We start from the raw sequence: 17,835 nt of genomic DNA on the forward strand, positions 1-17,835 counted from the left end.
CGCTACAAGAGGGGGTTAGAATGAAAACAGATGCTTTATCAACTACAGAGAGCTCAAAAGAAAGTATTGCCGAATCTCCTTTATCCTTACCCCCTCTAAAAGCTTCTTATGCAAAAGATATTACAAAAGAATACAACAAGGCAACTCTATTCGAAGCTTTGCATGTTGAGAAGGAAACTGCATACGAGGCTGACATTGAAGACGAGGCTGATATTAAAGATAGTAAATTATCTAGAGACGGTACGAGTTAACTTAGTAGATTTCTTGATTTTTATTAAGACACGCCCCGTGCAAAGTTTTACCTGTTGAAATAACCCCAAAAATTCAACTGACTACTAATTTTTTCAATATTTACCGTTTTCAATCAAAAGTAAATTGTTTAAAGCTGCACCTTCGTTACCAGGGATTTTTACGTTATTGATATGAGAGAGAGTGTTTCAAACTGCTGAGTCATTATATATCGAAGCTACTGTCTTTCTTTCTTGGTATATGCTTCTATCGTGAATGCTCTTAAAAATATAGATAGTCTTTACGAAAAACATCCGCCCTTTTCTTTAGAACTTATTCTACCTGTGATTGACAGCTTTGAAAAATCTTTAACATCAATGATGCAACCTGGAAGTCCTCCACCGCAGATTGTGACGCCATTTTCATCCTCGTTTGTTAAAGGAAACGAACTGATCAACAGCAAAGGTGAAGCATCTGGAAAAGTTTCCTTTTATGGAGTTGTGTTTTAATCAAATTTCTAAACCAATCTTAAGAACTAAAACTCAACGAGTACACAAACGCATATGCGCATGGTCAGAAGATTCAAGACGGTTTATTTTTATATAGTTTGATGTTTTGGAATTTTGCACTTTTTGAACAAATAACTTTTCGAGAAATCAAGGGACTTTTAAGGAAAATTTATCGTTCCCTACGAATGTAAAAATTTTTACTTGGATGCTTGTATGTTTTTAGACAGAGGGAAGAAATTTGAGCTATTGATTGGTGCACTGACCACAGACCCTATCGCAGGTCAGCCGCTGATTAGTTATTTTCTAAAGACTGGTAACGAGATTGCTGAGCACAATTTGAGGTTTTGGACGGCGTCCAATCAAGTATTGACGGACATCCACAACAACGACACTGTCACACGTCGGAAACAATATCAAGTGTTGATAAATCTGTATTTGTCAAGTGCTGCTAACACAAAAGTGTCGTTAACTTGCACAGCCAAGCAAGAATTATGTACGTTACTGTTGAAAGATATCGGTGTAACGAGACTAATGGAGACATGTAAAGCAATTGCAGAGGTAGCTATAAAATTTCTCATCTTCAGATTTTTATCTTTTTTCTGAGTTGTTATAACGACGCCAATGCCCTGGGAAGAGGTTTATGCTGGAAAGATCTGCTCAATCTTGTTTCCGATGTTTTTGAGAATTTCTGTCGGTCACGCAAAATGGTACCACAAGTCATTTTTTTTATCGCAGTGTGTGCGTCTTGCTAAGACGCACACACTGCGATAAAAAAAGGACAGACGAACCCATGAATTTTTTACGGGACGCCAACTAGTATTGGAAAGGAAACTAATAAAAAACCTTCTCTCCCCCATTTAAGTAACGAAAAAAAATCGTTGTTGCAAAGTTTTCTAAAGTGTGTTACATTGGAAAAATATCTTCTTTGCTAATAAGTAGGTGAAAGGAGAAAGAGTAAAAAGGTGTATTTTTTTGTGTTACAGACATTGGAGCCATATTGGGAAGAGTTTCTACAAAGTGATGACGACTCCTTCCTCAGAAACACAGTACGTATTTTCGTTTCAATCTCGTTCTAAAGAATTATCACTTCTTCTCCTTAAACACAAAGTACATCTCGTTGTTCTGCGTTGAGTAAAAGCCTTGGGATTGAGGTTGGGTTACAAAATTTTAAAGAATTATAAGAAAGCGAGCATGAGGTTATGGAACTGATACAAAATTTACTTCATGTTTTGCACTTAAATGTCGCTCCAAGAAAATTTCAACCCCGAGCAAGGGATATTTACTTTTTTTTTATATTGGAACAGATCCTATGTAAACAAACTTAAAAAGCCCTGGGAACAAAGTAGAGAAATTTTTTTTCTTAGTTGAGATAAAACAAAATAATTTTTTTTTAGACAAAATACAAGCAAAACATTCTTCACAAAGGCAAACGAACCAATGCTTTTATGTTTTCTTGCATCGGAAGTAGTGATCAAAATGGAACGTTTGGGCCAGGTTTCTTTGACGAAGCCTCTAATACAAGAAAAGAATTCCGTGGATCACGGATGTGGAGGGCGATGCAGCTAGCATTGTCTATATCAATACCTAGTAAAGAAGTTTTTAATTTGTTTTCTTGGGTGCGCTTACCGACCAAGATATGTCGCTTAAAAAGTCTCTAGTGAAATCTCTTAAAATTCGAATGAGAGTTGAACGAGGCAAATATTTTGTCTCAGATAAATTAAGGTACCACAGTGCCTGTCTTCATTCATGTATTCATTTGAGCTGCCTTAGACGACAAATTTATTTGATTTTTTTTATTTCAAGTGCGTTATTAGATCTTAATTTTTAGAAATAGTTTGTCCTTCCAAAAACTTTATCTTGAAAACTCTAACAGGTCGTTCAAGCAATTTCTACAAAACCGGTCATTCTTGAGGTGGTAGAGTCATTTTTATCCCTCTGTATTTTTAGCAGTGTGTGTATAAGTAACACTTGCGTTTTATTTTACTTATAAAGTCCAAAAAAGAAATCTATGTGTCATAAAAAGGACTTAGGGGTTTCATGATACCCTTAGTCCACTAAAAAACTAATAATTTGACTTAATCTCTGCAGCATATAGAGGAAACTTATTCTTTTAGTGGCTGGTTGATGTGTAATAACAGAACAATGATTTCTTTTATATATTCGTCAGGGACCATGTAATCCAATGAAACTCTAACTTTTTAACTTCAGAACAAGCAGAACCTCTTTCAGACGCAGAAGAAAGTGAGGGTTGGACTTCAGATGAGTTTGTTAATGAAACGTTAGGAAAAGAAAAAGTAGGAGGTAGCTTAAACATACGCAATTTACATCTACTCAATCGACAAGCTCAAAGACAAAACACAGGACAATTGGGAACTCTTGTCAATAGCACAGGTTTGGCGCACAATTACAATGGATCGTTTAGATATAACAAATTTGGTCCTGAAACAGACGATGAATTTAATCATGTCGCTGTTACGGAGCAACGTCTTCAAAAGGCGTCACAAATTAAATTACCAAGACCAAGGTGACTAGCTTAATGTGTTTGTTTATAATATTTATTCATTTATTGATTCGTTTATAGTTCTTTTGTTGATTTATTTGTTTGTATGTTTGGTGTTGTTGTTGTTTTCGTTGTCGTTGTCGTCGTTATTGACGTCGTTGCTGTCGTCGTTGTCGTCGTTGTTGTTGTTGAGGTCGTTGTCGTTGTTGTCGTCGTTGTCATCGTTGTTGTTGTTATCGTTATTGTCGTAGTTGTCGTTGCTGTCGTCGTTGTTGTTGTTGCAGTCGTTGTTGTCGTTGTATTTATTGTTGTAGTTTTTGGTCGTCGTCGTTATCGTCGTCGTCGTTGTTAATTTTGTTGTCGTTGGAATAGCATTATTTGTTCTTTCAGATGCTTTCAAGACATTTTGTCAGATTTTAATCAGTTGGAAGGTTTTAAGCGCTTTCTGGCTAAAGAGGATCAGGAGACACCTCTTGTTTTCTGGGTAGCAGTCGAGTCGATGAGAACAACATGCAAAACTGCTAAAGCAAGACAAGGTCGAAGTTACGGTATTGTCAAGCGATACTTTGGTCCGAGTACACAAAACGGTATCATTTTATTTACATTTTTGTAATACTTACTAGTCGTTAACTTTTGGATTTACTTTATTTACTTTGCGGGGGACGTGGAATGAAGCTTTGCGCAGCTATTTTGAACACACAAAATACGGCTGTTTTTAAATAGTTTTTTCACCTTTAACTGTGTCACCGTGTAAGCTAGGACCGCAAGGCATCAAACATTTTCTAAAAGCTCTGTTCAAAAAATTAAAAGAAATTACAGGAAATACAGGTTTTACGTTGCTCACGTGAGCCAGACCTTTAAACTTCTTGCAGCTCTCATGTTTTTTGTCATATTTGTTTACTGTTATGGAAAAAGTACTTTAAACATACTGTAACTTTTGCGAATACAAACTGAATTGGACGTCTGTGCTCGTAATTCCACTTTGAACTATAAAACTATATTTATTTTGTAATCAGGCCAAGATTTAAAGTGTAACGCCGAAATCATCAAAGACATACCATTCCTGGAGAAAGTAACACCAGCCATGTTAGTATCTGCACAAGCTTGCGTCGCTAAAAGCTTAGAGGAAAACTGGTAAGTCAATCTTTGCTGGTATATTTTTATCTACACGTATAAAGTATGGTTATAATGCCCAACCTGCATACATGCCTAAATACTAATACAGCATATCTCAAACACCACCCAAAAAGGTCAATTAGGTGAATGTGCCTATCTAACAACATGGTTTACCTCACGAAGTAAACCAAAATATGTGTCTAACGCAGAAAGGATTCATACGTGCCCAATCCGGCATACGTGCCCATTTGTTCCGTTTTTCTCATGGAACAAAGTGCTTGCCTAAATAAAACCTAGTGTGGTATGGCCAACACAACTCGAAGCCAGCACACGTTTAAATAACAGTTTGTGTTTTTTCTTATGTAACAGAAATGCATACTAAAATAACAACCTTATTTCGCCAATACTTCAGAAAAACGCGCCGTTGTTTGTTTACGTTAACAAGTTGCATTTACATAGTCACGCTTACGGATTAAAATTTGGTGTCTACGAATATTTCGTTTAAAATGATTTGTTGTACGTATGAAAAGCTTCATCCTAATTTGTATTAGTTGATTTATAATCTCTAGGTTTTTAAAATATGTGCAAACCTTTCAAGATGAGGGTGGTGTAACAGGTGTCACCTTGCTGCCCATATATGGCAATACCACTACAAATGAAGTCGTGCGATGTGTCAAACAAAAAACGGTATGTCGTTCGTTCGTTCGTTCGTTCGTTCGTTCGTTCGTTTCAATAATTTTTATACTGTTTTTTTTTCAGCGCGGTTTGTGGCGCATGTTTACTCGTAATGTCATCAGCTTTCGTCGTGGTATAATGCACTCAGATACATTACAAATGTTTTGCGATTTTTTGAAATTACAACACTCGTTAAACGTTGCACAATTTCAAGCAAGTAAGTTTTTTTGACATTCAGAATAACTAAATTATATTAAGTAGTTTAAATATTTCTTAAGATGAAGGGCTATTTTGCACAAAAAACAGTTAAGCTCAACAGGGTCATCTTTCCTCGCTGATTTTGCCAAGCCCGTTCCCTCATGCCAGGTTTCAGGTTCTGATTCGCTGTTACATAAAGTATCTGTTGTTATCCACAATTCTTAGTCTTCTTGTTGATTTATATATTAGTATTTAATCAATTCTATTTTAACAATAGATAATATAGATAATCAAAATGGTACCACAGCATCACCTAAAATCGTGATCAATAACAAACTAGTTCATACTGAAAAACTTGTGAAAGATTTAAACTTTTGGTCTGAAGTTGAAAGGTAATAAATTTACACGACTTTTTTTTAAAAAACCCAACTTTTTTGTCTCAGTCTTAGTATATGCAATTATTTAATTTCGACGTGACAATTTGGAATTTGATTCCCCTTGTCTCGATAGCCAATAATGCTAATAATGTAGAAGATATTTTTAGGGATTTACAGTCTTGGGGCATTTTCTTGGCACGTCTTTGTTTCACCTCGGAGAACTAAAGCAATACTTTTTAGTGCTCGATTATCCAAATAAAATTATTAGTATATAATATAATTTTAATGCTTGATTATACAGATAAAAACTTTATTTACATCATTAAACAACGGTAGTAGCTGTTAACAGATTGTGCAATGAATGTTCTTTGTAGGTACAAAGATTTTGCTGATGCTGTAGTACTATGCGCCAAGTTGGGCAATTATACTAAAGACGACGAATTAGTTGTTGTTAAGAAGGCGTACACTATAGTCGATTGCTTTATTGACTCTCAAATCACACCACGTGTACAGGTAATAATAAAACATGCAACCTATATCAGTTTTTGTTGATACATTGACACAGATCTTTTCCAATTTCGATCCCAGGACTTCTTCTAAAAAGAGAAAGCTAACGATCAACAACGTCGAACGAGATTGTTTACATCGATCAATGTCAGCCCTTTTTAAACATGCCCTTATTGAATTTTTTATTTTAAGTTTCGTAACCTAACTCTTGTAGTCAAACCTTCTATCTTTGGATATTTTTACGCTATAACTTTATCATGGCCTAAATGACCAATCGCGTACTCGCTAAAAGTATTTTAATCCGTTTTTTAATACCTTAAGGACTTTAAGAAATAATTTTCAGGGTGTTTTTTGAATAAAATTTAATTTTCGCGAAGTATTAATATTTTCACATGTTTTATTCAAGCCAAAATACATTTATTTATATCTTTAGATCAACATCTCAAACGATTTAGCCGAAAATATTATTAATCTCGTACAGAACGGAATAATTGAAAGAGGCTTGTTTCACGAAGCTGCTTTATCCACGTTCTCTACCCTGATTTACTTCTGGAAAAAGTAAGTCCTTAATAATACTGCCATCGAAAGATTTTAGGACAAGGTATATTTTTTTGACAATGAGAAAATAAAACTGCTATGTATGACAGTCATTTATTTTTTTTGGGAAGACAATGAGGTGTAACGGATGTAGACAAACTGTTTCAGAACACTCAACTCTCGCATCGCTTTTAAAGACACCTCAGAAGCCTCTTTATGTGACTTGCGCGTGACTCCAAATATCAGAAAGCAACTTCGTCCCCAGTAGCTTTTGCCTTTTTGACATCGAGGCCGGCGCCGAGAAAACTTTTTTAACTTTTTATGTGACTAATGGCGCGACCTTTTTATAAAGATCGTGTAGAAAATAATGAAACCGTCAATGCAGCCTTAGGTTTTTACGTGTTTGAATTTATTGTGTTAAAAAAAGTTGTGAGATGCAAGAAATGACAATTCCTGCGCTTCAAAGACTATGGACTTGCTGAAACACACTTTTCCCGCGCTTTTATAAATCAAGTGTTTCTTACGATAGTCACTATTAACTGAATATGGGCAGTGTTATGCGCGTCGTCGTCACTCTTATTTTAAAAAACTGTTGTGTTTTAAAATTTCTAGTTTCCAACGTTTTTTCTGCAGTTTTTAAAAGATACAAGATGCCCTGGTGACTAGGTTGCTATTATAACTATACGATAAGTCACGCAGTCATTTTGAAATCACCATATAACAACTTTTTATGGTAAAGGTAGGATCTAAGACGTCAGTTATTACTGCGCGTACAGAGAGTAGCACAATTTCAAAATCCGCTAAAAAAGCGCGGGAAGAGCGCGTTTTTGGCAATTTCTTAGTAACGCGGGAAAGCACAGTTTTCTGCGTCTTGCAACTTTGTTATCATATTAAACCTAAATACATTAACATCTAAGACTGCAATGACGATGTCATTAATTCCTACATAGACGTTATGGGGTCGCGCCATGTTTATCTTATTTCCTACCATAGTTTATAGTTTTCCTTTTTATTATCGCTTGTTTTTCTTTTCATTTAGATTTTGCCTCCATCGTTTTCTTCCAAAGGAGCAGATACCAGAACAGAGAAAGCTGTTAAAAAGTGACCGTTCAACTCAAATTGAAATTCGACAGCTTGCTCTAATGAGTAACAAAATAAAGAAGATTTGCTTACCCCCAGGTAGGTAGCAAACTTTGCCAGTTCGTTACTTTATTCTGCAACAAATACATGTTTCCTGATTTTTCTCAATTTACCGCATCTTTTTCTTAATACATTTTACGTAAAATATAGGGCGAATTTCAAACAAATCAGTTCAACCTCGTCCCCAGGGATTTTCTACTCCTATATACTATTCTGACGGAGTCATCCCGAATAATATAGCAGCCCTTGGACACGAGATTGGGCTAATATGTTTATAACGCTAGCAACAGTTTATTTAATTTAATCACCTATATTAAAATACCCGTATACGTCTGTCCATCACGCAAAATGGTAGCTTAGCTGCGCAAGTAGCGTGACGCACGCAATGCTGTTTAAAAAGGACAAGCGAACCCGTGGATTTTTCCACGGGCTAACGACTAGTATTCCTCTAATATACGCCACATCAGCAATATTATGAACGCCGCCCTTCTATATACGCCGCCATTACTTAATATGTGTTTATTAGAAAAACAACAGATAGGTACAAAAAAAAAGACAGACACTGAAATATCAATTTTTTTACTTTTTATTGATCATTTTTACTAAACGTAGCCCTGTACTAAATTTGACCTAATCAGTTAACACCCGCATTGAAGCAAAGGTGTGACACCCTAGGAGCTTATCATACTCAATCGAGGTGTCCAGAAAAGTTTCTTTCTCTATTTTCTTTTTTCCAGATGAGGATTGTCCAAAAATCATGTTTTCTCTTCAACTCGGCTTGCGATTAGCGCTGCAACGTCACAACAAAAGACGAAGATTCGACGAGCAACGTTTAAGCGCAACACTAAATCCAGAAAACACTGACAACTTAAGTGCACCACCATCTCAACACCGATCTATTGATAAAATACATGAATAACTCTACAGATATCTTTTTAGCTCCCTGTTAACCAAATGTGTGTTTGCCCAGAGAGTCTGGGACCGAAGAACAACGCCAAGAGTTTAGAAGTCAACTTGCGTTAATTATTTTACGAGTCATTCTCAATTTGTGGTGTCACAATTGTGCAAGCCGGACACTTTAGTTCCTGTTGGTACTGATATAAACGAGGGTCATACGAAGGGGGTCCTGGTGTATTTAAAGCTCCATTTGAGCTACGAAAGTGCTGTGAGCACAACGGTTGCTCGTCTAGACAACCGCTTAAAAATTCAACCCTGTTCTCGTGCTTGACAGTAAAAAGAAAGAATAGTTTCCCTCTTTTATACTTCTGGCATGACCCGGCTGGGGTTAAACACAAAACCTTCCACGCCGGGAGCAAAGTCTCCACCAGAAGGCTATCAATAGTAATCGATGTCGGACAAACTGGGCGTGCGAAAATGAATAAAACAAAATGAAACAAAAACACAATCTGGTGGAAAGAAAACATAACAAAAAACAACGTTATCATAGTTCATATATTTAAATAATTGCTTGGAACAAGCTGTATCATTCCATTCTCATATATTTATAAAAACCTATAATTTATTCAATCCCATTTCTTTAATAAAAAGAAACAAAAACAAAAATAAAAAAAATTAAAAAGTCATGATGCTTCTTCAAAAACAAAACTGATAAATCAAGAAGGCAGTCCCACTGTAGAAAATACTTTGAGACTTTATTTCATTCATCTTTTCATGAAGAGATAGCTGAAACTAACAAAAGTCTAGACTTCAATTTTAAGTAAGTACTACAGAAAAGAAGAAATTAACGCGTCACTTTTCTCGTCAAGTTTGTTCATTTTTTAATTCCCGTCACTGACCCTACTAAGCTGCCTTGCTTTACACATCGACACGCCATACGTCAAATTGACGTCAGACGGCTTTATATCAGTAGGACGGAATAAAGCTGCCATGTAAGTATCTATCGTCTATCAGAAAATCACCACAAAACAAGGCTAAATAACGTAACCTAGCGAAAATAACTGAAGCGGTAGAGCCTGGTTGCTGTGACGGATTTTTCAATTTTAGTTTCTTGATTGTAATAGAAGCACACAAAGTCAAATTCTGAATGATAACAGGTTTACGATTTCAATAAGGCTTTCACGACAGCGTTGACGTTTAAGTTACGCAAATCAGTGTAGGTTTGACCAGTGCCGACAAATACAATTGGTTGGCCAGTTTCGTACGTCATGGAGATGGATGCGCCAACCTAGACAGAAAAAAATTCTTGTTCAAAAAATCTGATGAGTGAACATTAAACATTTTCCTAACAGTGGATTTAAGTTATCTTAACATAACTAATAAACCAAGCTTGAATAACATTAGATTACCATGGATGAAGTATATCAATTTAATAAAAGAAGATGAGGAAACACAGTTGTTAGCCAACTTTAATTTTTATCAAGGACACTCTTGCAGCCATGAGCGCACAGCGCCAAATACTTAAATCCAACAATTCAAAAATTAAAAAACGCCCGAAACGCCACAGGCGTTTTTTTGAAGCAATACGATAAGTATATCCAAACAAGACGCATTCCTACCTTGTCGTCAATAGTGTCAAACTTTGTGAGTACGATGCCGTCAATCAGATGCGGATTGTTAACATCAGAGTGATCAGCTAAAGCTTGGTTGAACTTTCTCAACTGATCCACCCCATCGTTACCCACCAACGCCTCGCCCACAAACAACACTAAATCTGGCTGGTTAATCTTGATAAGCTGAATGACAGTAATAGTTGTGGTTAAAAAGATGTAAAATAGAACATAAGGTAGAACAGACAGACAGACAGACAGACAGACAGACAGACAGACAGACAGACAGACGGACAGACAGACAGACAAGTTAGCAAACAAAATATAGCAGTCGTTACCATACATACCTTAGATAGAGATCGCATCAAAGGTTCATTATCTTGCATACGTCCTGCTGTGTCGACCAAGACAACATCGCACCGGAGATCGCGAGCTATGAACATCAAGGATAAATTTCTACTAAAGGTACTGATAAGCAGGGACAATATAAATAGGCATTGAAATAGCTTCAAACACTAATAAGGAATAAAAAAACCCTATTTTTGCAGCAATTGCTTTTTAATATACCTTTCCGCTCCAAAATGCTGGCAACAATGCGAAAGTGCGCATACTTGGCCATCGTGGCAACGTAACCCCAAATCAAAAACTTTTCTGCCTACCTAAGTTAATTGCTTCCATGGAAACAGCAGCTGCATCTTTCCCATAACCTTTATCATATAAAATCACCTTCTCTGGATCACTGTCACATGCTTTTGGATGCAGAGCCTTCAACCGACAAGTATGAGTTCTCAATTGTTCCACAGCGCCAGATCGAAAAGTGTCACACGCGGCTATCATGACACGATGGTTGTTCTCCAACAGCCAAAAACAAATCTAAAAAAAGAATTTACAAATTTTCTGATCAACAAAAAAAGGTTGTTTTTTGTTCAATATTTCTGGCTGAAATTGGATCACTGTTTACAAAACTTCGAAGCAATTGTTTTTCGTCAGCATATTGTTATTAAATACACAGCATGGAATCAATATAAATAATCGAACTTCTGGTTAAATAAGTCAACAAAGCAATCTACATTTTGTCCTAATTCATACCTTTGCCAAATTGGTAGATTTTCCCACTCCGTTCACTCCACAGAACACAATAACATACGGCTTTCCCTTCCGCTTTGCGTCCATCACGTCACGAAGAATATCAACGCGCTTTTTAGGGGACAGAATTTGCACCAAAGACTCTTGCATGCTGGATCTTAATGCGGAAGCCACACCTAAACAAAAAACGCCCCCTTATAAGACACAGAAAGAATAAGTTCGAGAGTGAGCACTTTTGAAACGGTAGACAAAGGTATATTTATAAATTTAGGAGAAATGTTGTCATTGTTTTAAAGAAATTCGGTTGTGACTAAAAGATATCAGATATGAAGGAAAATTAAGAAGGAATTTTGTTAAAAAACAGAAGATGTAAAATCTTCCTGAGACTTTCTGTAAGCAACGTTATGAGTATCCTGGGCAGTAAATTTTACGATGATAGAGAAGTAAAAAATATTGCCATTTCCGGACCCCTAATTCACAATAATATATACCACGAAAATTTCTGGTAGCGAAAACTTCTTTCCTCAAGGTAAGAAAAAAGGAAGGTGGATAATTTGCTAATTTTTAATGTTTAAAAGTTATATACTTAAGGAGACTTTTTTTTAATAAGGATCTCGAAGGATTTCGAGTAGGAGGGGTCACACTTTCTGAACGAAAAAAACAAAAGCAAAAATATCAGAAGAAAAACGATTGAGCTATTTGAATATTTTTCCAAAGCAAGGAATTTTGATCATCTGTTTTGTTACAAATCTGTATTCATCAACTCAGTATTCATACCTGTGAATGTTCCCAACACTTTTCCCTCCATTTTAGCAGCTACCGAATTGCACAGTTTTTCTGATATATCAACAGCAACATTCTTTGCTAAAAAAAAGAAAGAAAAAGTAAATTTTAGAGTTTCCAAGCGCATTATATAAAACAACAATCCTGCCTACAATACTTTTAGGGAGCGAGATTTTAAAGATCGTACCCCCTCGTCATAAAAGTTTTTCACACAGTACACATATGACAACTATTTATTTAATACATACAGCACAGATGTTCTCTCATTTTGTCCAATACTGGTTCCATAGCTTCTTGAGTGATGGCTTTTTGTCCTGCTAAACCTTTGAAGAAAGAAAACACACTACCACCAACGGTTGAGTTGTTTTGCCTAAAAGAAGTACAAAGACAAAAATGCAGAATTAGAGTGCTTCGTAATTTATGACTTCAGTATCTTCCACGCACAGTCTACTCTTAAGATGATATTTCGGATGTAGCAGTTATTTTTGTTAGATGATTTTTAAAGGGGTTTGTTTAGATGTCGAAAACTTAGAGATTTCGATTGGTGTATTAAATCATTTAAACGTTATATCTCAGAATATCGAATTTTGTACTGTACGCAATATATAAGATACCTGTCAACCGTTGAGATAAAAATACTCTCACAACTTCTTAAAAAGCGTTTTCTATGCAATACTAAATGAATAATACTTATCAAATTTCTTTGCAAGCACAACAAAGCGATTGCAACGTGGTAGTATAAAAAACTATTTATACCATACTTACTTTCCAGTTGCCGTCTTCTTCATCGGAGCATCATCAGCTTCCTCAATCTCTTCTATGATGTCGTCAGATACTTCAATAGATTTCAATTCCCCTCTCATCTGTCCCACCATTGCTTTCTAAAAAGTAGTTAGTTTTCTAATTGATAAATATAAAGAGCAAACGAGATATAAAATAACAGGTGGGTAAAAGAAAATTCTGTATTAAGGGTAATTATATTTGAGTTAAATTAACATACTGGAAACTTAAATTCTAATGCTTGCACGACCTTTGTAGCTCAAATGGGAGCCTTAAACGTACTAGGACCAACTTTGCAGGATTCTTGTTAATAGTGGCACTGATAGCTAGAGGCTTGTAATTGTCATGTTTTTTGTATTGCCTCTTAGTATAACAGTAAATATCTAGGTTATATTCTAGGGTTTTCACAGGTTTTACTTTGCAGAGCTTAGTTAAATATGATGAAAGATTGCAACTAAGAATTGAAACACCATTTTCAACCACTAAATGAAAATCTGTGAACACATAAGAATGTTTTGACTTCTGAACAATACTCACATCTTGTTCTGAAACTTCATTGCTGTCTCCATTAACTACAGGTCCTGCTGAGCCACTGTAATCCAAAACAGCAGCATCTTTACTGGTGCCACCATTATTCCAATGTCTGGCTTCTTTACCCTTCTTCACCTTAGTAGCTTGAGGAGATTTTCTAATACAGAACAAATAATTGGTAGCAAGTTCAACAACATGCAATGTCTTTTTATTTAATTTTTTTTTATTTAATAAAGTAATGCTCATTTTCAATCAGACTTTCAACTCACGCCAGCACTCTGCAATTACCAAAGCAAAAGCCAATGTATTAAGGTGGCAGTAAGATGTGTAAAAATGATTTTGAACTTTCGTCTAAAATGCTGGTTCAGCAGAAATTTCCAGTAAAGAATATTACAAACTCAACTATTTACTATACCTCATAAATTTTCACTTCGTTTTAATTATGTTTTATCTTGCAGAAATAAGCGCTTGTTAAAATGCAAAAACGATTGTAACTTACGGCTCAGTTTTAACAGACTTTTTTTTTCCACCACGAAGCATACCCTTCATAAGCAACTGTCTTTTCTGTTCAATCTTTTCATCTTCTGTCAGTTCCACTGATCCAATTGTATCCACACCATTTGTTATCTTTGTCTGAACAGGAGACGATGGACGAACAAATGACTTTTCAGCCATAGGAGATGAAGGTGGTGATTTTGCTTTAGGTGACTTTGGGGCATCTGGAAAACAGGCGTTAAATACAAGAGCAGCCCTCATAATAGTAGTCGGACATTGGACATTTTCCGATCCAGAGGCAAATATGTCTGATGAAAATCAGTTGTTGGCTGTCATTTTGTCTGGCATGTTTCTGTAGCTAAGGGCTGCAAGAGTTATACTGAATCTATCACCAAAAAATTTATTCCAGACAATATTAACAATGCATACCTTTTGCATCATCCTTCTTGATCTTCTTCTCGTCTTTTTTATTTAACTCAAGTGTTCCACGTTGCTTCATTATTTTTTTAGCTCGGTTAGAATCCTCAAAAGATTTCATTTCTCTTTTCGAATTACGACTTGTGGTTTCATTATCCATCAAGATTTTCACAAACACTTCATCAAAATCAAAAGGGGTAAAAAGGTCATTTGCATCCAACTTATTTTTATAGCGGTCTCGAAACTCTAATTGGATGTCAGTGAGAAATTTGTCTATATATGACAACTGAAGAATGTTTTGATACCCAACCTAAACAAAACATAAAGCATAAATAGTGTCGTTCAGAGGATCAAGACCAGACTGTGCTAGGTGATCATTAATTATAGAGAATACAGAAACAAACCACATTTTCTACATCACTATTTATTACTGAAAACCCACCATAAGTATAGTGAGCATGTTATACTAAATATAAAAAGAGTTAATCTCTGTACATACCACAAAAACTAATTCAAACTCATTGTCAAGTTTATATTTGACAGCCAGCTGTCCATGACTAAAAGAGTTGCTGCCACTTCTTTCCTACAAGGAAAAAACATGCTAGTAAAATAATTTTACATAAAATACCCATGGAAAATATAATAAACTATTGTAATGTTTAGTCAGCTGGAGAAAGAACAGGAGCAATTTTTCACAACTTTGTGACAAAAACAGTTCTTTTAAGAACTTCGCTACCACATACAGGCCTGGTCAGGAGACGCGTGCGATCCCACACACACACACGCCCACAAACTCGCAAGAAAGTTTACACGAACGATTTATCGCTCACGTAAGAGACTATTTATCGGAATTTTCTAGAGATCCTACAATATATTTTTTTCACATTATAAGAGAATCTACTAAATAAGCGCCACCAAAAACACAAAGCTTATGAAGAACGATCGTGTTATTATGAAGAACATGAGGTAAAGACAACATCAAGGTTGGCTCCTTTCCTTCATGCTGACACTCTTATGCTCGGCTGGTGCATTACACTGAGACTCGAACGAAAAACTGAAGACCATTTGGAACCATGCCACAAGTCAGTCCGACCTTCATCGTCACAGAGAATACTGCGAGAAGAGTGGGCACCCATGCAAGTTAAATTTAACCAGAATATGGGAGAGGTTAGGTGCCCTGTACCTTAATACAGCTTTCGGACGAATGTTCTCGTGATGTATGCCAAAGAAAAAACATGTTGAATAAAGTTTTAAAAATATAGCAAATCTGCAAACACATCATCGCGTTCAACTTTGCACTTGTGGTTAATACGTTTTACAAAATTCATTTTTATTTGGTTTCGTTTTAAGGCTGCCATTCCTGCATCTGCAGAAAGAAATTTTTATTTTACAGATCAAGCATGCGCATGTCGTAACTTTTTGTTTCATTGACCACTCACGCAAACTAATTTGCATGAGCTTGAGTGATCGCACGTGGATCGCTCACGCAGATTAATTTACGTGAGCAATTTAGCGCTCACGGGAGTAAATTTTCCCGACCGGGCCAGCACATAGTAATTTTTTTTTAATTTTCATAGTTTTTTGAATCATTTGTGTGTTTTTTCTTTTCTTTTTCGGGCATTGTTCGGGTCTATGCGGGGTTTTTCGGGCAAATACTTAATTTTTTTCAAAACGCTGAACTCGCCTGAAAACGTTCGCACTTTTTACGGCGTATGTGGCTTATCGCACCCCAGTAGAAAACGTCATGTGATAGCATGCTGATTCCAGTCTGGCAACCTGAGTCGGCCCGGAACTGAGCTCACTATGTAATAAGCCCCTTAATGGACAGCATAGAACAGACATTTTCTTGTTCAATTAGTTGGCAATATAATGAATAATGAAATTAAGCAACATGTGTTTTTAAGTATTTTAGGACAAGAAAACTGTGATGTACTTTCCCTCTCTGCCAGTGTCCATAAAGACGTAGTCATCAAAATATAAAAGACCATTAATGCGAAAAATAACTGACTTTGTTAAAAATACAAGTCTGTGACTAGGAATTTGTTTGCTTGTGTGGTTTTGTGTGTGTGGACACCTTGCAGTGAGCTATATCCCTTCTTTTCTTTCTTACTTGGTTGCTTAAAAAATGAGAAATGTTACAAAAACAACCTTTTTAAGGGAGAATGCTGAAAATTGACAATGAACTGAATGCAAAATCATATAATCTGTATTTGGCGGAAGAGTTGAATGAGTAAAAAAACAAAATATATAGCTAGCTAACAATTACCTGAAGAATGACATTCTTTATCAATTCATTGACAGGATATGCAAAATCTCCAACAGTCCCTTGAAAGCACCAAAGAACGATACCACCTTTCGAAAAAATGGTAAAAAAATCAAGCATATTGACTGTCACTCTTTCCCTTCGCGTTCTATTTTCTTTTTGTAATGTTCTCTTAAATAATGGAAAAAAACCTTTGAAAACGTCAGCGAAAAAAGGTTTTCAAAGTGGATTTTTTGTTTAAAACAGCTAAAGAAATATATCTCCGACTTGCCATCCGCTGTTTTGGCTAATGGCATGATGGAAATCTTAAGTAAAATGAGAACGGCATACGCTTAACAACTTTGTTCCCGGGGCATTCTGCATTTTCAAAATTTTGGGGACGAGGATGTACAGTGTTCAACGCTCTTTATCTCGCCTATCTGTTACCTCGAAGTTTCTTTTTCTCAAATTTTTTTTTCGGCGCCTTTAGCATTTCACCCTTGTAGCATAAAAACTTCAATTTTCTCGCCTTAGTTGTAGTTTCATTTATGGGCAACTTTTGTACCAGAAGCGATAATTTAAAACAAGTCATGCATTTATTTTAGTGAGTATATATAGAGATAGAGAAATGTTCCTTCTGTCACAGTCGACGTCGACCAAAGGGAAATTCCCTAAAATGTTAGTAACCAACACAAAATAATATGAAATAATATTAAATGCCAATAACTAACATATAATAATATTAAATGTAAGATACATGATGTCATCTGCCAATCACCAACACATAATGATATTAAATGATAGATACATCAAATACTAACACATAATCATATTAATGAAATCATATGACGTCATGCGCAATAGCATATATTCATATTATATAGAATATGAGTAAAGGGAATTTCCCTAATTATTCAAAATCATGACCGTGCCAGAAATTTTGTTGAAAACAAAAATTATTTATAATAAAAGAGATGAATTTAAATTCTAATACCGTAAAACAATTACACTTAATTGCAAAATCCCGTGGGATTAAGGGATATTGACCTATTAAGAGGAACATCGAGCCACATGTACCCACGTTTGAGGAAATAAATAACTTTGAACGCCAAGAATTGAAGAAAACGCGCACCATAGTCAAAAGTAAGTTGCGGGAGAACACAAGCATGCCCCAAGAACACAAGCATGCTCTTCACAAAACATTCAG

The 17,835-nt window shown here is 35.8% G+C and overlaps 2 protein-coding genes across 2 annotated transcripts; one reads left to right on the top strand and one right to left on the bottom strand.

Annotated features, from left to right (window-relative positions):
• Nucleotides 1–5: 5 nt before the first annotated feature.
• On the top strand, nucleotides 6–8,711 carry LOC130636439 (regulator of G-protein signaling protein-like). The gene is made up of 15 exons (XM_057446170.1): nucleotides 6–240; nucleotides 559–693; nucleotides 961–1,295; nucleotides 1,721–1,783; nucleotides 2,132–2,324; nucleotides 2,946–3,261; nucleotides 3,628–3,824; nucleotides 4,254–4,371; nucleotides 4,923–5,040; nucleotides 5,113–5,245; nucleotides 5,504–5,618; nucleotides 5,978–6,116; nucleotides 6,544–6,668; nucleotides 7,687–7,826; nucleotides 8,525–8,711. Exons 1-15 carry the CDS (start codon nucleotides 21–23, stop codon nucleotides 8,704–8,706), a joined length of 2,529 nt encoding a protein of 842 aa, XP_057302153.1. The 5' UTR covers nucleotides 6–20; the 3' UTR covers nucleotides 8,707–8,711.
• A 1,074-nt stretch (nucleotides 8,712–9,785) lies between these two features.
• On the bottom strand, nucleotides 9,786–16,827 carry LOC130636440 (signal recognition particle receptor subunit alpha-like). Its single transcript, XM_057446171.1, has 13 exons — nucleotides 16,653–16,827; nucleotides 14,886–14,969; nucleotides 14,399–14,696; nucleotides 13,974–14,193; nucleotides 13,481–13,631; nucleotides 12,929–13,044; nucleotides 12,412–12,533; nucleotides 12,158–12,244; nucleotides 11,384–11,556; nucleotides 10,954–11,167; nucleotides 10,642–10,727; nucleotides 10,304–10,480; nucleotides 9,786–9,972 (listed from the first exon to the last, which is right to left on the bottom strand). The coding sequence occupies exons 1-13, from the start codon at nucleotides 16,767–16,769 to the stop codon at nucleotides 9,844–9,846; spliced, it is 1,974 nt and encodes a 657-aa protein (XP_057302154.1). The 5' UTR covers nucleotides 16,770–16,827; the 3' UTR covers nucleotides 9,786–9,843.
• Nucleotides 16,828–17,835: the final 1,008 nt, after the last annotated feature.

Source organism: Hydractinia symbiolongicarpus, chromosome 3 (genome assembly GCF_029227915.1).
Source record: "Hydractinia symbiolongicarpus strain clone_291-10 chromosome 3, HSymV2.1, whole genome shotgun sequence".
NCBI lineage: Eukaryota > Metazoa > Cnidaria > Hydrozoa > Anthoathecata > Hydractiniidae > Hydractinia > Hydractinia symbiolongicarpus.

Coding starts and splice junctions, on each gene's coding strand:
- LOC130636439 (XM_057446170.1), top strand. CDS start 21: ATGAAAACAGATGCTTTATCAACTACAGAGAGCTCAAAAGAAAGTATT. Junction 241..558: donor TAGTAAATTATCTAGAGACG/GTACGAGTTAAC, acceptor CCTTTTCTTTAG/AACTTATTCTACCTGTGATT. Junction 6,669..7,686: donor CTGATTTACTTCTGGAAAAA/GTAAGTCCTTAA, acceptor CTTTTCATTTAG/ATTTTGCCTCCATCGTTTTC.
- LOC130636440 (XM_057446171.1), bottom strand. CDS start 16,769: ATGCTTGATTTTTTTACCATTTTTTCGAAAGGTGGTATCGTTCTTTGG. Junction 14,697..14,885: donor AGTTTGAATTAGTTTTTGTG/GTATGTACAGAG, acceptor TGTTTTGTTTAG/GTTGGGTATCAAAACATTCT. Junction 11,557..12,157: donor AGTGTTGGGAACATTCACAG/GTATGAATACTG, acceptor TTTTTTGTTTAG/GTGTGGCTTCCGCATTAAGA.